General features: G+C 40.0%; 2 protein-coding genes and 1 long non-coding RNA gene across 5 annotated transcripts; 1 reads left to right on the forward strand and 2 right to left on the reverse strand.

Moving 5' to 3' along the window:
* The first annotated feature begins 839 nt into the window (after window positions 1-839).
* Window positions 840-7,233, forward strand: LOC131232541 (anaphase-promoting complex subunit 8). The gene is made up of 4 exons (XM_058228845.1): window positions 840-1,056; window positions 1,167-1,506; window positions 4,966-6,216; window positions 6,858-7,233. The coding sequence occupies exons 1-4, from the start codon at window positions 959-961 to the stop codon at window positions 6,945-6,947; spliced, it is 1,779 nt and encodes a 592-aa protein (XP_058084828.1). The 5' UTR covers window positions 840-958; the 3' UTR covers window positions 6,948-7,233.
* On the reverse strand, window positions 6,687-7,512 carry LOC131232542 (uncharacterized). Its single transcript, XR_009164881.1, has 2 exons — window positions 7,232-7,512; window positions 6,687-7,085 (listed from the first exon to the last, which is right to left on the reverse strand). It is a non-coding gene; the product is annotated as an uncharacterized LOC131232542 (long non-coding RNA).
* Window positions 7,513-12,985: 5,473 nt separating this feature from the next.
* LOC131233218 (probable isoaspartyl peptidase/L-asparaginase 3) lies at window positions 12,986-17,774 on the reverse strand. 3 transcript variants are annotated; one of them, XM_058229860.1, is made up of 7 exons: window positions 17,622-17,774; window positions 17,303-17,474; window positions 15,409-15,473; window positions 14,592-15,011; window positions 14,462-14,520; window positions 13,946-14,050; window positions 12,986-13,346 (listed from the first exon to the last, which is right to left on the reverse strand). In XM_058229860.1, the coding sequence occupies exons 1-7, from the start codon at window positions 17,676-17,678 to the stop codon at window positions 13,127-13,129; spliced, it is 1,098 nt and encodes a 365-aa protein (XP_058085843.1). In that variant the 5' UTR covers window positions 17,679-17,774; the 3' UTR covers window positions 12,986-13,126. The 3 variants fall into 3 exon arrangements, with proteins under 3 accessions (XP_058085843.1, XP_058085845.1, XP_058085844.1); XM_058229862.1 differs by lacking the exon at window positions 17,622-17,774 and having other exon boundaries at window positions 14,592-15,014; window positions 17,303-17,377; XM_058229861.1 differs by lacking the exon at window positions 17,622-17,774 and having other exon boundaries at window positions 14,592-15,022; window positions 17,303-17,377.
* Window positions 17,775-19,228: the final 1,454 nt, after the last annotated feature.

The following is a 19,228-nucleotide window of genomic DNA, read 5'->3' on the forward strand; positions in this document are numbered from 1 at the left end:
GTCATTGCAACCACATTCAAAATATTAGTATCGCGTTACGTATCGTACCCTTAGGATATGGATATGTGTCAATCATTGCATGTGATATATAAGTTGTATCACGTAATGTATTGTTGTCATCGGAAATATAGAGGAACATTATGAAATTAGTCAAAAATTTTAATGAAATTTCAATGATTATTAAAAATAAGACATCAATACAAATGCATATAATAGGTTTTATTTGTATAAAGTCTTAATATATGTAATGTCTAATTAAATTGATGTGAGTATATTCCAAATCAATTCATATAATTTATAAATATAAAAATGCATATGAAAACACAAACAATACATTCAAAAGAAAAATAAAAATTACTAAATCAAGTTATATACATGTTTTAATTTATATTTGAACTCAAAGATTGCAATTGATATGTAGGAAATGAGAAATTTTAATTTTTTTAAAATTTTTTTCACAATTTGACTCATATCCATAAAATCTTAAAATTGAAGCTTTCCGTCCATGATTTTTCATACAAAATCTAAAAAATTATAAATTTTTAACAATTCAATATTGGTTTAATATAATTTTTATATATAAAAAGTCAAAAATTACAAAATGCTCACCAGATCAAACTACTTGCACATTTCACGTCGCATATGTAAGATACAAGATACCTCGCGGAATATATCATGCGATATCATTGATATTTAAAACACCGGTTGCAATCAAGCTAAAAAATACTTCGTACCCTACCGAGAGTCTAAGACCCGTCCCAAAGGGCCTAATACGGAGAGCCGATCGAACCCGAAGCAGCTGGTAAACGGGTTCGAAATTCGACGCGGCGCTTTTGAAATCCAGCTACTGCGGGCCGGGAACTCACGGCGTACGTTAGCGAAACCCTGGATTTCAATTTTCTATTTTCCGCTTTCCACAGAGAGAGAGAGAGAGAGAGAGAGAGAGCAGCAGCAGCAAATGGCTTCTTCTACTAGCACGAGGGAAAGCTACAGAAGCGAGCTCCGTACAGCGATCCGTCAGCTCGGAGATCGCTGCCTCTACTCAGCTTCCAAATGGTTTTCCCATTTTACCCCCCATCTTCTTCCTCTTATTCCATCTCAGTCCCTTCCATCTCTAATACTTGATCTCCTTCATTCAAACTCTCTATTATTTTATTTTATCACAGGGCAGCAGAACAGCTGGTCGGAATCGAGCAAGACCCGGCAAAAGTCACCAATTCCCACCACCACCACCACCAGACCCGACTCCACCGCAGCAGCGGCAGAACCACCTCCAGTACCCGCCACCGCAGATTCCGCCCTGCTGACATCGCATCCACCCCTCTAGCAGGCGTCTCCTACATTGGCACCCCCGTCCTCGAAGAAGAACAGGATGACGTCGAGATTGACTACTTTCTCCTTGCCAAGTCGTACTTTGACTGTCGGGAGTATCGACGGGCCGCTCACGTCCTCCGCGATCAGATCGGGAAGAAGGCCATCTTCTTGCGCTGCTACGCTCTCTATCTGGTTCGATCGATCTCCCTTGTTATTTCTTTCTCGGGAATTGAAAGCGATGAGATCTGAGGCTTTGCGCAGTTTACTCCGGCCTTCAACTCTGAGAAGTGGGGGCCTGTGATTTTTTTAATCATCCAGACAGTGGTCTGTTGTGTCCTGCTATTGATGATGGATCATGCCTAGAAAGTCTACTACCGATAGACTGTTAAGAAGAGAATTACAGCAATCGTCCACATTCAACTGAAAGAAGTCCATAGAGTGGTGGCTGGGATCTTCCAATCTGGGAGGCTTCTCGGTCATGGTTGACCAACAATGGGACGCAACAGAACAATGGTTTGGATTGCCGGAGTATTGGCCTAGTTTGTCGGCATTGATAACCAGCACATACTGTGGTCATGTATCCTTTAATTCCTATTAGTTAGAATTGTGGGTTTCACTTAATCACGGGGAGCAATGAGTTTGGAATTCATGATATGGGTTTTGGTCATTGTCAGCATGCCTTTTTTTTTTTTCTAAAAAAATAAAAAATTAATTAATTAATTTATAAATGCTTGAATTGTGAACTTGTGTTTCCTCCTGATTAGTTTTCTTTCTTTCCAATAGGTGGGTTTGTACATGCATTGGCATTTCATGGATTGTGTCATTACATTAGACAGATGAGTCTTTTAGGGTGTGTTTGGATGTCCACCAAATATGGGGCGACGCAGATATGGTTCATTCCAATTTCCATTAGTGATGGGACATATTTCGTTACAAGGATTTGGCACACTAACTTTTTTTTCCCACCGTTTTTTACTTCGAATTGCTAGGTGACATTTTTAGGTTGGACTCTTAGGGGTTGTTTGGATGTTTGTAAGTTACATAAGTGCAAGTGACTTACAAGCAAGTCCCTTGGGGCCTGTTTAGATGCCCGTAAGTTCTTTAAGTTGTAAGTTACTTACATGTAAGTCACTTACATGTTATCCTGTCTGAATGTAAGCTGGAAGTCACTTACAAATAAGTTGGTTTTTGTGTTTGGATAACTTGTAAATTAGTTACATGTAAGAAGTTGTATATTCACACTAAAGAAAGTTTAGAGTAGGAAATCGTTCCAAAATGTTATAATCATAGAAGAAATCTTGGCACAAAATATGCTATTTTGTTAAGCCCATTTAGATGAATATTTAAACTGATTAATAGGCTAAACCAATCATCAAATGGGTCATAAAAACAGATTCAAAAGAGGAGAATCATTGTATAATAGTGCTAGATTATATAGTTAGATGCTATAACTAGAATTCATGGCTCCCTGATCAAGACTATTGACCTGGTGGGCCTCACTCAAATCGGGCCATGTAAAATGAGACAAGAACAATTGCTTCAAGAACAAAAGGTTGCATAGGGACACATGGACAATCCAATCAATTGATTCGAACCTTTCCATCAAGTTCAACCCACAATTAATGAACCACCAAGAAAAAATCACACCACTCAAATGATTGTAACCATCCAGTCAATAGCCAAAAAATTGCTAGAAAATGGATATTCATTAATTGCTTGGGTAAAGCTTAGAAAATTTCCAAACTGAAACCAATTTTATTGGCTAAATTGTTGAAGATTCTAGCATATTTGCTTTTGAGTCCATTAGTTGCTATATGCACTTGCCGAATTGTTTATTTGGGCGTGGGGTGAAGCCAGATTTTCATCTTAAAAAGATTTGAATCCAAAACTATTCGGTTTGCTTTGTCCAAAACATCCTCAGTACAAGTGGGAAACATATTAAAAGGGTACTGTTTTCTCATCCTTTTCTGGTGTGTCCCGCTCAAAACAAAATCAGCAAGGCCATACTACCCGGATCAATATGGGCCATGCCGCATGCAAAAAGACGCTTAATGTCTGTTTCCCTTGTTGATCAAAATTTGCATTAGCAACAAAAAGGTGCTACTTGGATGATTGAGAATATGAGTCAGCACCTGTCTGGCCACTAGTAGCCATAAGTGAAAATGCTTGGAGCCTGACTTTCTTCTTATCTTAGAAACTACAGCCATTTACATTCCCGAATCAATGTACTATGTGTTGTTTGTGTACAAGAGGAGTTTGACACCAGCCATAGCTTTCGAACAAGCCAAAGACAAACTCTAAACATACACTTCCTTGGTAGGGAATCATCAAGAAGTCATGTTCCTGGTCTTTCCAGAAATAATAAGTTGAGTTGTTAGCAAAAAAAAATGACCTGCAACCTGCCATGAAAGAGATACAGAAGGGATGATTCTCTTTATACAAGAAATGCAATTATTGTGAAGAGCCCAACCCTTCAAAGCATATCTTCAAGGTTCACATTACTCCCACGTGCCACAACCTGCAACCATAGGAAATGAGAGAAACTACAGCCATTTACATTCCCAAACCAATGTACTATGCGTTGTTTGTATACAAGAGGAGAAGTTTGACACCAGCCATAGCTTTCAAACAAGCTAAAGACAAACTCTAAACATATGCTTCTTTGATAGGGAAGTGATCATTAAGAAGTCGTGTTCCTGGTCTTTCCAGAAATAGTTAGTTGATTGGTAATGAAAAAAATTGACCTGCAACCTGCCATGAAAGAGATACAGAAGGGATGCTTCTCTTCATACAAGAAATGCAATTACTGTGAAGAGCCCAACTCTTGAAAGCATATCTTCAAGTTTCACATTAGTCTCATGTGCCACAACCATAGGGAATGAGTCCATCTCATCATGCACAAAACCAGTGATATGCCCCTGCCCTTCCTGAATCGTGAACAACCTCATTAGCTTCCCTCTTTACATAAGTAAATGAAATGTTTAGCCTAGTTGAAAGTGATCTAATTACATCAAATATACTGGAGTCCTCAAGCTTCAGCCCTGGAAGAGGCTTGCCTAATTACTTTGGTGGGTTGCCCTTCCACCCAAAAAATCACGCTATCCCTGATTCCTAGATGGACCTGGTTCCTTACATGGTTCTTGGAGGCTATGAATGTCTCTAATCTATTTTTATTTTTAGTTTTTGAAAAATTAACAAGAACTTTCATTGAAGAAAAAGTGCTGAGGCAGTGCCAAATACAATTGAAAGAAAACAAAATAACAACTACAAAGAGCTTCCCAACATCCCAATCCAATCTCAAACAAGAGAGAACCCTCTCCTCGCAATTACATTTCGTTATGAAAGCATCTGCCATTTAATCTAATGTTAGTCACTCATGTTACTTAAAAAGTCACAAACTTTTTAGCCTATAATTTTTTTCATGTGATTTGAATAATGGGCTGGGTTCTTTTTCTTCTCTGCATCTGGCCTTTTCTGCCTTATGTAACTTTTCTCTTATCAATAAAGTTACTTAGCTATCATTTTGTAAATCAATTACTAGAAATGATATTGCATTTAACTCAACACTCAGCTCATCTCAGAGCTTCAAAGGTGGTTCCTTTGGCAGTAATCTGTCTTTGAATAATTCTCTGTTTCTGCTTCTCAATGAAGGCTGGAGAAAAGCGGAAAGAGGAGGAGATGATAGAACTCGATGGATCCTTGGGCAAGAGTGACACTGTGAACAATGAACTCGTTTCTCTTGAACGGGAGTTATCAGCACTCCGCAAAAGTGGTGCCATTGACTCCTTCGGCTTGTACTTGTATGGCGTTGTATTACGAGAGAAAGGCAGTGAAGATCTCGCCCGGACTGTCCTTGTGGAATCTGTGAACAGCTATCCTTGGAACTGGAGTGCATGGTCAGAGCTTCAGTCTCTATGCACCACCCTCGATGTATTAAACAACCTTAACCTCAAGAACCACTGGATGAAAGACTTCTTCCTAGGGAGTGTATATCAAGAGCTCAAGATGTACAGTGATGCTTTGTCAAAATATGAATATTTACAGGGGATTTTCCGTTTCAGCGACTACATTCAGGCTCAGATTGCAACGGCTCAGTATAGCTTACGGGAACTTGATGAAGCGGAACTCCTCTTTGAAGAACTTCTAAGAAACGACCCTTATCGTGTGGACTCCATGGATATATACTCAAATGTGCTGTATGCGAAGGAGTGTTTCTCTGCTCTGAGTTACCTAGCCCACAGGGTATTTTTGACCGATAAATATCGGCCTGAGTCTTGTTGCATCATTGGGAATTATTACAGTTTGAAAGGGCAGCATGAGAAATCCGTCTTGTATTTTAGGAGGGCGTTGAAACTCAACAGAAAATATCTATCGGCTTGGACATTGATGGGTCATGAGTATGTGGAGATGAAGAACACCCCAGCTGCAGTTGATGCATATCGCCGGGCCGTCGATATAAATCCACGGGATTATCGTGCCTGGTATGGGCTGGGGCAGACATACGAGATGATGGTCATGCCCTTTTATGCACTTTATTACTTCCGGAGAGCTGCATATTTGCAGCCAACTGATGCCCGGATATGGAATGCCATGGCCCAGTGCTATCAGTCCGAGCAACTTCATATGCTTGAGGAGGCAATAAAGTGCTACAAAAGGGCTGCAACCTGTAATGACAGAGAAGGGATAGCGCTCCACCAGCTAGCAAAGCTGCACAGCGAACTCGGGTTCTCTGAACAGGCAGCATTTTACTACAAGAAGGATTTGGAAAGGATGGAAGCGGAAGAGAGGGAGGGGCCTAATATGATTGAAGCTCTGCTTTTTCTTGCTGACTACTGCAAAGCTGAGAAAAGATTTGAGGAAGCGGAGGTGTATTGCACTAGGCTTTTGGATTATACGGGCCCAGTTAGTTCACTGACCTTTCCTTTCTTTGCATTAAAAAAAAATATTAAAAAGATTGGCTATCCATCTTGCCGATTTTTCTTAATTTTCACTGAACTTTAAGAATGTATTTCATGATACATGTTATCAAGGAATACAAGGGCTGGATATTGGTGTGACTATGTGAGTTGACCACGCTACAGTAAATGGTGATGGGCTGCTGGCTCATCCACCGTACTCGTGGCATACTCGTACAACAATCTGGACTGTGAAAATTGTGGGTTCTATCTTGGATAGAACATTGCTCTAAAATCACAACGCTCTGATAGCCTCAACCATCTAATTTAGCCTGTTGGCGATATTCTTTGTTAACATCCATTTGATAGGCACCAGTTGGATGGTTAAGATCAATCAGTGTGATTTGCAAACTGTGGTCCATCTATAATGAGGTTCAAAATTTAGATGGTCTGGATTGGCATAATGTATGCCACAAGTACAAGAGGATGGGGCACCATCATTTAATATCATGGAAAAGGCACACCAGTCTGGCCCAGAATACAAACATTCATCTAGAAGAAATATGATGACACTTTTCTACAGAAAAGAATTTGGAATAATTTTATTACTCTTCCTTCGTCAAGCAATCATCATTCCCATTGCTGCAGGAGAGAGAGACAGCAAAGAATATCCTAAGAGGATTGAGAATAGCGCAGTCAGGTTTCCCCTCAATGGAAGTTGACCACTTCACTCCATGAACTTCACTTTCTGCTTTGAGAAATGGTGAAGATCTGCTAAGCATGGTAACAAAAAATCATCATTCAGAAAGGAAAAAAGAGAGGAGAATCCATTACAAGTATGCCTCCACCAAATATTCTCTTTGCCCAAACTAGGCCCTGATGAAGAGAAAAAAGAAGAAAATGTGTCAGAGATCAGATCCTAGCAGCAAGAGAGATCCAAAATCTCACTCCAAGAGAGGATGGAAACGAGCTCTAAATTTATATACATGTGTAGAACACCCAGATTAATGCATGTAACTCACATGTACATAGCTTGACGGACATTTCCCAAGATTTCTGTACTGTGCACTCTGAAAGTTATGGACTGAAGGCTTGCTAGAATAGACCATGCTCCTGGAAATGCAGATCTTATACCAGTCACCGCTTCGCAGAGCTGCTGAAGCTTGGCAACCAAACGGGTCAATAGCCTGCACGGGGGGAGGAAGAGAGTTACTGGTATGAGCGAGAAACCCAATGCTAATATCCACATTGCATTGAGATGTAGCCAACGTTTGATATATTTGCTTTTTCTGGTTGATATATATATATATATATATATATATATATATATATATATATATAAATATATATATATATATATATATATATATATATATATATATATATATATAGTGGTGGTTTTGAAGAATTTATGCTTGTTTGTACTTGAAAGCCATATGTATGTACTTTTCTCTCTTCAGCTAATGATGGAATCTTCTCTTTTGTTTCCTTCTCCTTTAAGGACCAATCTAATCAAATAAGGTGGGTTGGTGTGGGTGGTTAGAGTATCGAGACATGAGTCGAGTGTAGACACGGTTTGTTGAATTTCTTTTTTTATCATCCAAAAAACAAAAGGATGCACAAAACTTCTTAACCAATGAAAAGGTCATAAAATCAGTAGATATGCTATGATAAATACAAGATTACATATATGTTCTCCACACAACAACGCAAGACTCATTTCTCTGAATTTACTAGTGACTTGTTGAATTTCCCTATGCACCTTTTGCACTGGGCACACATGCCAACCTGTCTATTTTTTGGGATGTCTGTGATCAGTGCATGAGGTGGGCCCAAAGATTAACATAGACATAAATTAGGATTGTCCCATCATCAGATAGGTTGTATTTCTTGACTGTGAGTCTTTTTCTTATAGGTGTTGCCAGCCCGTTGAGTGTGCCTATGATCTTTCCTCACATGGTCATATTCACAATGGGGGACCACCTTATGCATGGTTCCGATGTCTGATGCACTCGACGCGTGCTGCATCCATAGGCGTTTGGAGCTAGCAGTCCTCAGTTGTTGATCGCCCCATTCTTTGGTATTTGTGTTTAAAAGATTTAAGGGTTTTTCTGTGCAGTTGTATTTGAGAAACAACAAATGGTATAAAAGGCTTGATGCATATGTTTTGGATCTGGATGTTCGTCCAATGGACCCCACTTTGGTTTATTGTTCCGGAGATGTTAACCATCCATCGCAACCTGTACATGGACAGTAAACCAAAACCGAGTAATTGTTCTTCTAGGCAATTATAAGGTCTTCTTCATCAGTAAATTTATAATTCGCTGATGTGCAGGACTCAATCCATCTGAGACATGATTTATGATCCAAACTGTCAATACGATGAGCCTCACCAGCTATTAAAGATGATAAAAAAATCCTAGATCATAACATCCTAACCCTACATATTGATCTATTTTCTATTGATTTTAAGGCACTGCTGTATTTTTCTCTATTTTTAGCGCATTGATTACAGGATTAAAATTTCTAATCGGGAAGATCTTGAAGGCATCCCTCATCTCACACCAGGATGCATCTAATTGATGGTTTGGACCAATGACCTGGGTACCAAATGTACGGAATCCAGCACATCAGCAAGCTGTACAGATGCTAATGAGCAGGACCCAATAATTAGTCAGGTTTGCATTCATCAGGCAAAAAAAGCCAGTTGGATATTTACTACTAATCAGTAGTTTTTGGGCTTTGGCCCACCAGAGTAGGTCATCATATCTGTTTGATGTTGAACAAGTGGCACATTTAGATTAAGATGTATGGTCTTCTATGATTGAATACGTCTTGGTAAATGATTTTGTCATTATTGGCTGTAAGCAGGCCTTTTTTAATTCTATTTTCTTTTTCCTTTTCTTTTAAAGAATGTAATTCCTTCCTTTTGTTATTCTTTCATTGATTTTTGGTAAAAGTACAATGTTTTTGTTCCCTTATTTGGCCCACTTTTATTTTTGTATGATGCAAGCTTCTTTGAATGCATCGGATGCTGTTTGACAATGCTGAAAGTGCAAGTCTTCGGAGCTTGTAAAAGAAATGGAGAATCATTTGATCCTCCCAATCCAAGGATTTGCATAGTGTTCTCAAATTGTCAGTTTATACAGGTGGAGCCCATGATCCCGTGATCTGAGCTGTTGGTTTGATGGCCTGCTATTATGGATCATGACCCATGAAATCTCCTCAATACGGTGATTCAGATGTTTCACTTTCTAGGCTGTAAAATAGACGGTGAAGAACGGTTATAGGGTCTTCTACTCTGGGAGATTCGTGGTCCATGCTTCATCAGCTGCGGGTCCAATGAACCGATGATCTGGATCATTGAACAATGGATCTTGCTTGTCCAAACCAACAACCCATGCACATTCTGCGTTCCTCACTATCTCAAGGAATCTCTCACGATGGCAGGTAATTGATTTTATTTTATTTTCCTTTAATGATAGCACCACTCTTGTTTATGAGGGGCCCACCATCAATATCATTTACCTTGTTGGAACGCGGATCAGGGCAGCGGTGTGTTAGGTGCTGTGGGGCCCACCTTGATGTATGTGTTTTATATTCATGCAGTCATGTTTTGCCAGTTCATTTACAAAGCTAAGTGGACAACACAGGAAACCGTGGTGATTGAAGGCCCACCGTTAAAAACTCATTGTGGCCACAAAAGTTTTGGATAGGTGTCATTATCTTCACTGTTTCTTGTGGTGTGGTCCACTTGAGCTTCGGATCTGCTTTGTTTTTGTTTTTCATGCCCAAAATGAGCTGAAAAAAACGGATGGACAGATTGGATTTAAAACACATACATCACGGTGGGCCCCACAGCGCCCAACACATCACCACACCACCGCTGAGGGTGGTGTTGGCAACACTACCTAATCCGCGTTGGGCTGCAAATGTATATGCTGCGGCTCCGAAGTAGGCCTCACCAGAGACGATTGGACAGGAATCCACCGTCCATTGCACGTGACCAGAACTTGGAATCGTCAAAACCATGAGATTTAGGTACATGCCAAGTGGACAGGGTGGACTGTCCCATCCAACGGTCCACCGTGATCCACGGTTGGCTCTCCAGTGCCCTGTGATATTTGACTACCAAGGAATGGTGATGACGCATCCACTGTATGCATGGGATAGTTCTATCGGTATCCAGACCGTTCAAATCGCTGACCAGATTGTGAATGGCGTAAACAGATATCGGATTTTTAGAAGATGATTCGTAACTATCTGATTTTTCCTGTTTGATGGGGCTACTCATCTTGTTTACTTTTAACCGTTAATTTGTTACCCGGAAATTGTATGGTTAGGGTTGCTTGATCAGTATAACTTTTGAGCTATGCTTCATTACAACGTGCAGCTGAATTTGGATGGTCAAGATGACCTTACACATTAGTGGAGGAGATATCGCCGTCATGAAAATGGTGGTGAAGCGCACGAGAGTAGTGATGTCCCATATAGCTTGTAGATCGAGGAAAACAAAGGCAGTGAATGGGAAGCCTCTTTGGATGACGTAGATGCGGGAGAATGGAATGTCATAAGGTGTTCGTCAAAAGCATGATTAGATTGGATTAGATGCCGAGGCCAGACTCTGTATCTTCAAGGGACGTTTTGTCGCCGCCCAACGTTTTACACGTGGCAGGGGGCAGACCGTCCATCTAGTTGGTCCTGCCTGTGGAGGGCCCACGGTTGGAAACACCACGAACAGTTTATCTTAGCCATGCCTATATGTTTTCTCGTGTTGAAATTTCTGATCGTTGTCCATGAGCTTAGACAAGCCCACACGCGTATGCAATACAGGTCTGGAGATCCAATCCAATCCATCCATCAGTTGGTATTTTCCCAAAAATAAATCTTGTCCACTCAGCAGGTGGAGGACGGATTACAAAACATCAGCCAATTTTTATTTTTTTTTCAAAGCCGTATTTGTAATGTGGCCCACCTGAGTAGCGGATCAAAACCTGATTGTTCGGCCAGGAATCAATATAGTGGTGCTCATATGATGGATGGATTGGATCTCAGATCAACATGCCATGCTTGCATGTGTGGCCACGTGTACATGAGTTGTATTGCGCATGCTTGTGTGCTTAGCTAAGCTCCGATAGCCAATTTTCATGTACCGACATTTTTAAGGCTTTTTTTTTGTTTTACTTTCGAATAAATGCATTTCTTAATGATGCAAAATGGTTGCATTTCTCAATTTATTGGTTGTTGCCTGTGTTAGGGCCCATTTTTGTTGTTATGCGCTGCTATCCGTCCGAATTTCATCATTTTCGGGCAAAGCATATATTTCAGCGGGCTTATTATCACAACCACCGTGTCAAAAATTATATACGTCACTAATTAGAGTAGAGATATTAAAGTTGATTTATTAATTAAATTCAAACCCTTGTAAATATACCATACATAGCAACTTTTGGATTAAAGTTGGCTTATTATCACAACCACTGTGTCAAAAATTATATACGTCACTGATTAGAGTAGAGATGTTAAAGTTGATTTATTAATTAAATTCAAACCCCTGTAAATATACCATACATAGCAACTTTTGGATTAAAGTTGATTCACAATCCAGGATGCCAAACACGCCAGGAGGATTTCAAATGTACGGGGTTCCAAATCCACACTCCCAAACAGGCCATTAGACTATACTTATTTTACTAGGACTTGCAGGGAAGCGGCCTCAATTTTTTAAATTATCATTTAAGAAACAGGAAAAGTAAACTTCCCATGCATAATAACAGCCTTTTAAAACCCAGATTAGAGAGGGCGGTTAAACCGTTTTGGAGTGCAACCACAAAAAATGGGTAGGGGTCAAACTGTCATGAACCAGAACTAGCTGAAAAAAAACAAAATAGGCAGTTTTCTTTATATATATATATATTAGTTATCTTCCGTAGTAGCAGTTGTAGGTGGCACTTAAAAAATAATAATAATAATTAAAAAAAAAATCCCACACAATAGTGCTAAACTAACTGAGCATGACCAAAAAACTACAAAGAGATGATATTAACCTTCTGATTTTTCTTCAAATTTGGACCATTGACTTATATATTTAACCACCCAGTTGATAGCTGGGTTCCAACCCATGTCTCTGAAGTTCTAAACTAATGGGTTCAATTGTCCATGTGGGTGTGGGTAATAATAATAAATAATAAAAACCATCCAATTGATAGCCACTAAAAATCGATAGTTATTACCACTTAGCAAGTATGATTTTAGAGACAGTCTCCATCCATGATTGAACCCACAATTTCGATAGTATTTATAGCTGTGAATTAGCACCACATGAGAGGAGTTAAACCAACCGTTGAGAGCATATTTATTAGAATTCTACACACAATACATGTCCATACTGTCTGTTTTTGCGCCACCATATTCTGAAGTGTGACGCATCGGATGCACATTTCAGATCAAGCATAGATGAAGGCTGTTTCACACACATCTAAAAACTTAAAATGTACTCAAGAGGACATGAATAGCATTAATAGGCTTTTTACACATATTAGATAAATTGAGTAAAAAGTTACAAGCATTTGCATAGCTTGCCGGTTGAGTACACTGCATCTTTTCCAGAGTTGTGTCGCTGACTGAGTTTTGAGTCTGGTCAGTGAGTTTTAGAACTATGGATCAAACCACCTACAAGAATGGGTCAGTATCCATTCTGAGTTTCAAAACATCGATTGATTCGTGGTACCAAAAATCAATCATTAAAGCCAAAAATCAATAACAGTTTTGCAATCTATTCATGATAGAAAAAGAATATTTATTATTTTTAGTCTTGCAGCATACACATCCGATGCTAGAGGCAGCATCACAAACAAAGCCACTCAATGCTCCATTACCATAAGCAGTGGCGCTTCAACAGACTTCCCATTGCCATTTCAAGGTAAAACTTTGAAAACTTGCACATCCTTCATGTCTGAGCTTCTTACCGAGTACTGAAATGTCCAGCCATGGCAAGCTCCTGCATGGATGCCGTTTTTATCAACAGCGAAAACAGCTCCAACAAAATCTGGGTATTTACGTGCAATTCGTGATATTGCATCAGCAGCAGCGCGTTTGGGTTCCATCCCTAACCTCATATTCTCCACAACTTGATAACTGTAATACAGGAAAGAGCAAAATGTGGTTCAATGCAATACAGGTAAGAGTGCAATGCAAGACGTTTATTGAAAGCTGTTGAAGGTTAAAAATGAGAAAAATAAAGGTTTATTAATTGATGTTTGGTAATTAAGAAAGTGCCGACTTAAGTGCAGGTAGTGTGCACCGGGAGCCGGAGCACCAATATCTATTACCGTCCAAAGATGGTGGGCGGTAATCCAACACATGTTCCGAACTGGAATTTCAAAATTTTCGCTCTGCAACCCACCTTTACCTGAGCTGGGGATTGCCTAGCTTGTTCTCACTGGTGGAGTTTTCCCTCTATCAAGAGGGTGAGCTTTGAAAATCAGTCTAATTTGGTGCAATATATCATGACAACCAAACACACCCTAAAGAATATCAATAAGGCCTACAAACATACAAACTATTTGGCGATTTCAGGAGTTCAAATGGCAAAGATGGCCCACTTCAGCCTCCAAATGGCAGCTTCAATGCCGCTTAGATTTTACAAGGCTTGACAGGACCGTGGGCTCCACAAACATGAGAGTCAAATTCACCCTCTGAATGTATAGAAGAAAAGAGCACTTTGACGATATTACCATGGAAGAAAGCGCATCATGATATCACCGTCCCCAGTTGCACCGCAAGCACCAACTTCATCATCGGCGTATGCTGAAGATCCTGCTATTGGTCCATCGCCTACCCTGCAATCAAGCACTTGTTCATGAGCGGTAAAACACAAGAACTCCACTTTCTTTCATTAAGGAAAATCATAAAAGAACAGGCATGTTCAAACAAATCATAGGCACAATTGATGCTCCTGGGGGAGTTCTGTAATGTGAAGGCCATCTGTCAGATGGGCCCACCATGAAAAAATTCAGGCCAATCCACTCATAGATCAATCACATGTGCACACAGAAAATATGAATAGTTGGTCATTTTCTCCAACTGGGCATTTTTCTCACATGTCCATCTGATGAGTGGATCACCATGATTTTGGGGTGGGGCATGTTTATGGTGGAGCCACCTGATGAATGGCCTGGATCTCATACGTGTTCCATGTAGGCAATAATGCCGCGAGAAATCCCCCTTGTCTCAATCAAATCCTTACTGACCTCCCAGGGATTTTAAAAGTAGCACCATTTGTTGATGTACCGACTGCAATGTGTCCCGCCTGCACAAAGCAACACAAATTTGTGAAGAATATCTTTAGAAGAAGAACCAATGTTTTCAACGATGACTTACTTTATCAATTGCAGCCATGGAAATTGTGTCGTGGTTGTCACGACTGACACAATTAGTGTTCAATGCAAAATCTCCCAACGGCTTGCCACCGCTACATGTCCTCTCAGTGGAGCTTCCACAAGAATTGTCACCTTCAGCGGATGCTATCTTGGTTGGATGGTAAGGGCCGCAGCCATTTATAGGGATGACATTCTTCCGAAAATTGGGTTGGCACGAATTGTGTTTCCATTTAACCCATTTCTCCATAGATTCTGATGAACTAAGGTTCGCGGGTCCTGGAAGCCCCATGGAAATGGCAAAGACCGAGGCCTGCTCCCCAACAAGCAACGTGTGTTTCGTATGTTCCATGACTAGCTTTGCAGCTCTGATGCCATCTTTCACGTATCTCATTGCAGCAACAGCTCCAACCTCCATTGTTGTCTACTGATGTCCTTCAACAGAAATGAGATGGACGATCGTCCTCAATACATGCAGGAAGCAAATAGAGTGAAAAAGGACAAACAAAAAAATTCCAACCAGAGACCGATGCATTTGGACACACGAGTGACTTGAATTGCAAAAAAATCAGTTTTAAGGAGAGGATATGGTCGAATTGTAGTGATGTTTCCTGATATTGATAACAAGAGAGGGCTAAAAATTGCAGTTGCAGTCCTTATGAGTTTGACTTGAAAGTAAAAAAATTGCAATTTAGAGACCAATCTCCCGTTTATATAAATGCCAAAGAAGGTGATTACATTTTGGCCATTTCCACTTCTTAGCCTAATTATTGCAATTCAATTCAACGGTGCATCCAAACACACCTTAAATAAGCGTTTACCCCATTCATGACCAGAGCATCGATTGTAGTTTCTCCATTCTCATCTGGACTGCCTCCAGGCCCGACTGCTCACACATTGGACTTAATTAATCGAATGGGGGATATAAACGAATAAGAAAAACTTGCATCAAATGGTGACATGAATAACATTCACAGCCCAGAGAAATAAGAATGTTTAAAACGTATGTACAACCATAATATTTTTTCCCAATACCTACAAAATATGGAACTCCAATGTGACCAAACCAATGAACAGTACTTGAAGAATGAATCCATTGTAATAAAATAAATTGCAAATCATCAATAAAGGTAATGCTTCACTTATAGTTATCCATGTGCAGTTTTCCAGTTTTATAAAAACTTGCATAGACTGTTTTCCTTTTCTAATCAATTTAAAATCCCTTTGTACATTTTATACTTCTCAGAATGCTCGCGTGACTGTTTATGCTTCTAGCATGCCCACTTAATGAAAGGTGGAGGGAAGTGGGGTAGATGGCAGATACTACTGGAAGGATTCCTCTTTGGATGATAGGTACTGTAAGCAGTATTTCTACTTGGCTCAATATGTATTTTCTTTTGTGGTTCATACTCCAGACTGGGCTCATCCCAATGGTAATTGGATTAACCAGATTGTGTGCATGAAAACTAACTATGCAACATGACCTTACCCCTCGAATCATATTAAGAGGGATGAGGTCCCATTGAGTTTTTATTCCTCGGATAAGAATTTGTTTGGTCCATTTCATCTAGTAAACGTAATAATAATATCATTATATTCTTAGAAATGACAAAATGGATCCTTTCCTCCAATGTTTCAAACCACTCATTGTTTTTTATGATGTTTTTGAAGAATTGAATCCATTGATTATTCATGGTATCTGTTCCTCCATAGTGTGGAGGGACTCTTTTGAAGCAAGAGGAAGTGATCAATTGATTGTTTGAATAATGGGGTTAGCCCAAAGTCCTAAATTAACTCTACCTGATCAATGCTCGGTTGCGAAAGACATCGGCATTTTATTCATGGTAGAAACCAAACACTAATCCACACTTTGTTCCATGTTCATCTAGCAAAGTCAACTTCACACTCCAACAACCCATGTATACAACTGCAACTAATCAGGAAATACATGGCTGTGCTACTCTACCCGACAGCCCACACAGCCACACTACAAAGTCTATGTCTCTGGTTATATGCATGACGCATAGTAAGCTTTGAAATCTAGCACTAATGCAACTTCCACGCTGACAGCCGTGCTTTGCAGCCCACCACTGAGATATGCATGACATGCCTCTACTAAATGTCCATTTCTGGAAGATTTTAGTCCCACAGTGACATATCCAAGTTCTCATCTGGATGAAACCAAACCCATCTCATATCTTCTAATTAAAAAGATTCTATTATGAATTTATGATGCCCCAATACATAAAGCAAATGTGTGTGGACGTGGTGGTGATGGGAACCAATGATCTAGTGTGCTGAAAGACACAGCGACTGGATGATCCTAACCGTCTGATACTTGCAATTTCTGCTTATTTTCCACCCAATATGATGTTAACCATCCACTATTGGGAAATCAACCAGATGACTACTATAGTATGATCACATTGGTTTTTGGTTCTATGGCCCATGCTAATGATACCATCAATGGTCCTGATCACTGTACAATTGCCATCTGAGTGGAGATGTATTGATCAGGGCATGAAGTTCCTCATCATAGTAGAATTCCTTCTAACTAGACTCCAATCTATTTAGCTGAAAAATTCACAGAAATCCATTCCAAAAGCCTAATTTAGAAAAGCAAACAACATACAGAACATAGAAAAATAAAATAAAAATAAAATCAGCAACTAGTAATAGAAGTGTACCATACATGTGGGTATTTAAGATACCTACCAGTACCATCACACCTCAGCTCCTCACAAGCAGAACAGCCCTCCACGACGGCATCGACGGCGGAGGAACCGCCATCGACGGCCCTCCAGGCAGCTCTAACGGCATCTAAGAAGGGCCAGGTGCTCAAAACCAAAGGGTGCTGCCCTGAATTCTGGCCAAGATGGGCCAAGACCTGATGATGAAAAGAAGGGAAGAGATGATTGGAGTGTAGAAAAAGGAACCCAGAAAGGCCCCAGATGAAACATATGCTTTGAAAGTATATGGGAATCCAGATGCAAAAAAAAAAAAAAAATGCAATTTTTTAAAATAGGAAACTTACAGTAGAAAGTGAGAAAAGGAGGAGGAGATTTGGGAGGGTGAGATTTCGAAGAGCCATGAAGGGAGAGGAAGGAGCCGAGGTTTGCCTTTCAAGGAGTCAAAGCCAAAGCTCGTTATCGGGTTTGGCCCCGATGAATAATTGGGTCGGGTATGGGTTTGGATCTTGCTGAACGCCCGTTGAGTAGGCCCATCTTGATTCACCTCGTTTACCACTGGCAGTTGATTTTTTTTTTTCGTTGGTGGGCCCACATTGACTAAGCCCACTATGTGTTGGCCTGGACCTGAACTAAGGTCCTTAGATCATGGGCTGAGCGGGTATGTGCTTGGGATCGCACCTAGGCCGGTCTACTTTCCAGTAGTGATGGGACCTGCACATTTGACTCGTCAAGCGAGTTGCCGGTGTGGTGATGATGGCCTTGGGTTGGGATTGGATTTCCTTTTTTTTTTTTTCCAAAGTATATATTTTAATAAGCTTATTATAATCATCCTATCAAATATTACACTTACGTTTATGTATATATAACCACACTAAGATGGGATATAAAAGCTGATTTAGTTAATCAAATCTAAGTCATGTGAATTTACCAAAAAACACTACTGCTCTTCATATACAATCTTTCAAATTAAAGATTCAGATTCTAGTGTATTCCAACTAGACACAAATTAGGAGACAGAATCAACTTGATTCAAATATTATTGTGATTTTGATTCTAATGCATACTAAATCCAAGATCTCAAAAGCACTCCCTACGTGATAAACAAGTGTATTTCAAATCTAAGTAATTAATTTTTGTGTTTGAATACCTTGAATTTGAAGGTATATGAAATTGGAAATATCTCTAACTTTTGGTATGTTTTGAAATCTTAGCAAAATATTATACGATTCTAATTAAAATGAAACACATTTTTTAAGCTTCTTTTCAGAGATAAGAGATTCACACGTATTAAAGAACTATCCGATAATCCCAAGCTTTCCAAATCCTGCCTACAAATAGTAGTTTAAATCCAAATTCAACTTTAAACAATGGCCTACAATCATTGGCCACGATCGGATAGTGCTGGAGAGTGGACTATCAACCACGTGTGGCATCAGATCGACGGTCTGGATCAGTGAATCTTGTGCCCCACTTACATAAACTGAAAAATAGACGGCTCAAGGACCATGTTATTCCACACACCTGCCGATGTGGCACACGTGTGTGGGATCTGGATCATTCATCAGGTGCGACCTACTTTCATGGCCCAAAAAATGGCAGGGGCCATTCAAGGTGGGCCACACGGCCCCTGTAATGGAAGGACGGGATCAACCTACAGGGTATATATTTTTACTTTCACCAAACGCCACGATCCCACCCGCGTACTTCCTCAAAAATCGGATACTCACGTGGGAAATGATAGGATCACCTTTCCACTGCACACGTGGCAGGTGCGGTGGATCTGGGAAGTTCTTAATGGTGAGCATTTAATCACCACTGTTTTCCTGTGGTGTGGTCCAACTGAGATACGGATCTATCTTATTTTTGGGCTTATGCCGTAAAATAATGATTCAAAATGGATGGACGGCGTGGATAAAACACATACTCATGATGGGGCCTACAGATCCCGTCC

This window comes from Magnolia sinica, chromosome 18 (genome assembly GCF_029962835.1).
Source record: "Magnolia sinica isolate HGM2019 chromosome 18, MsV1, whole genome shotgun sequence".
Classification (NCBI taxonomy): Eukaryota; Viridiplantae; Streptophyta; class Magnoliopsida; order Magnoliales; family Magnoliaceae; genus Magnolia; species Magnolia sinica.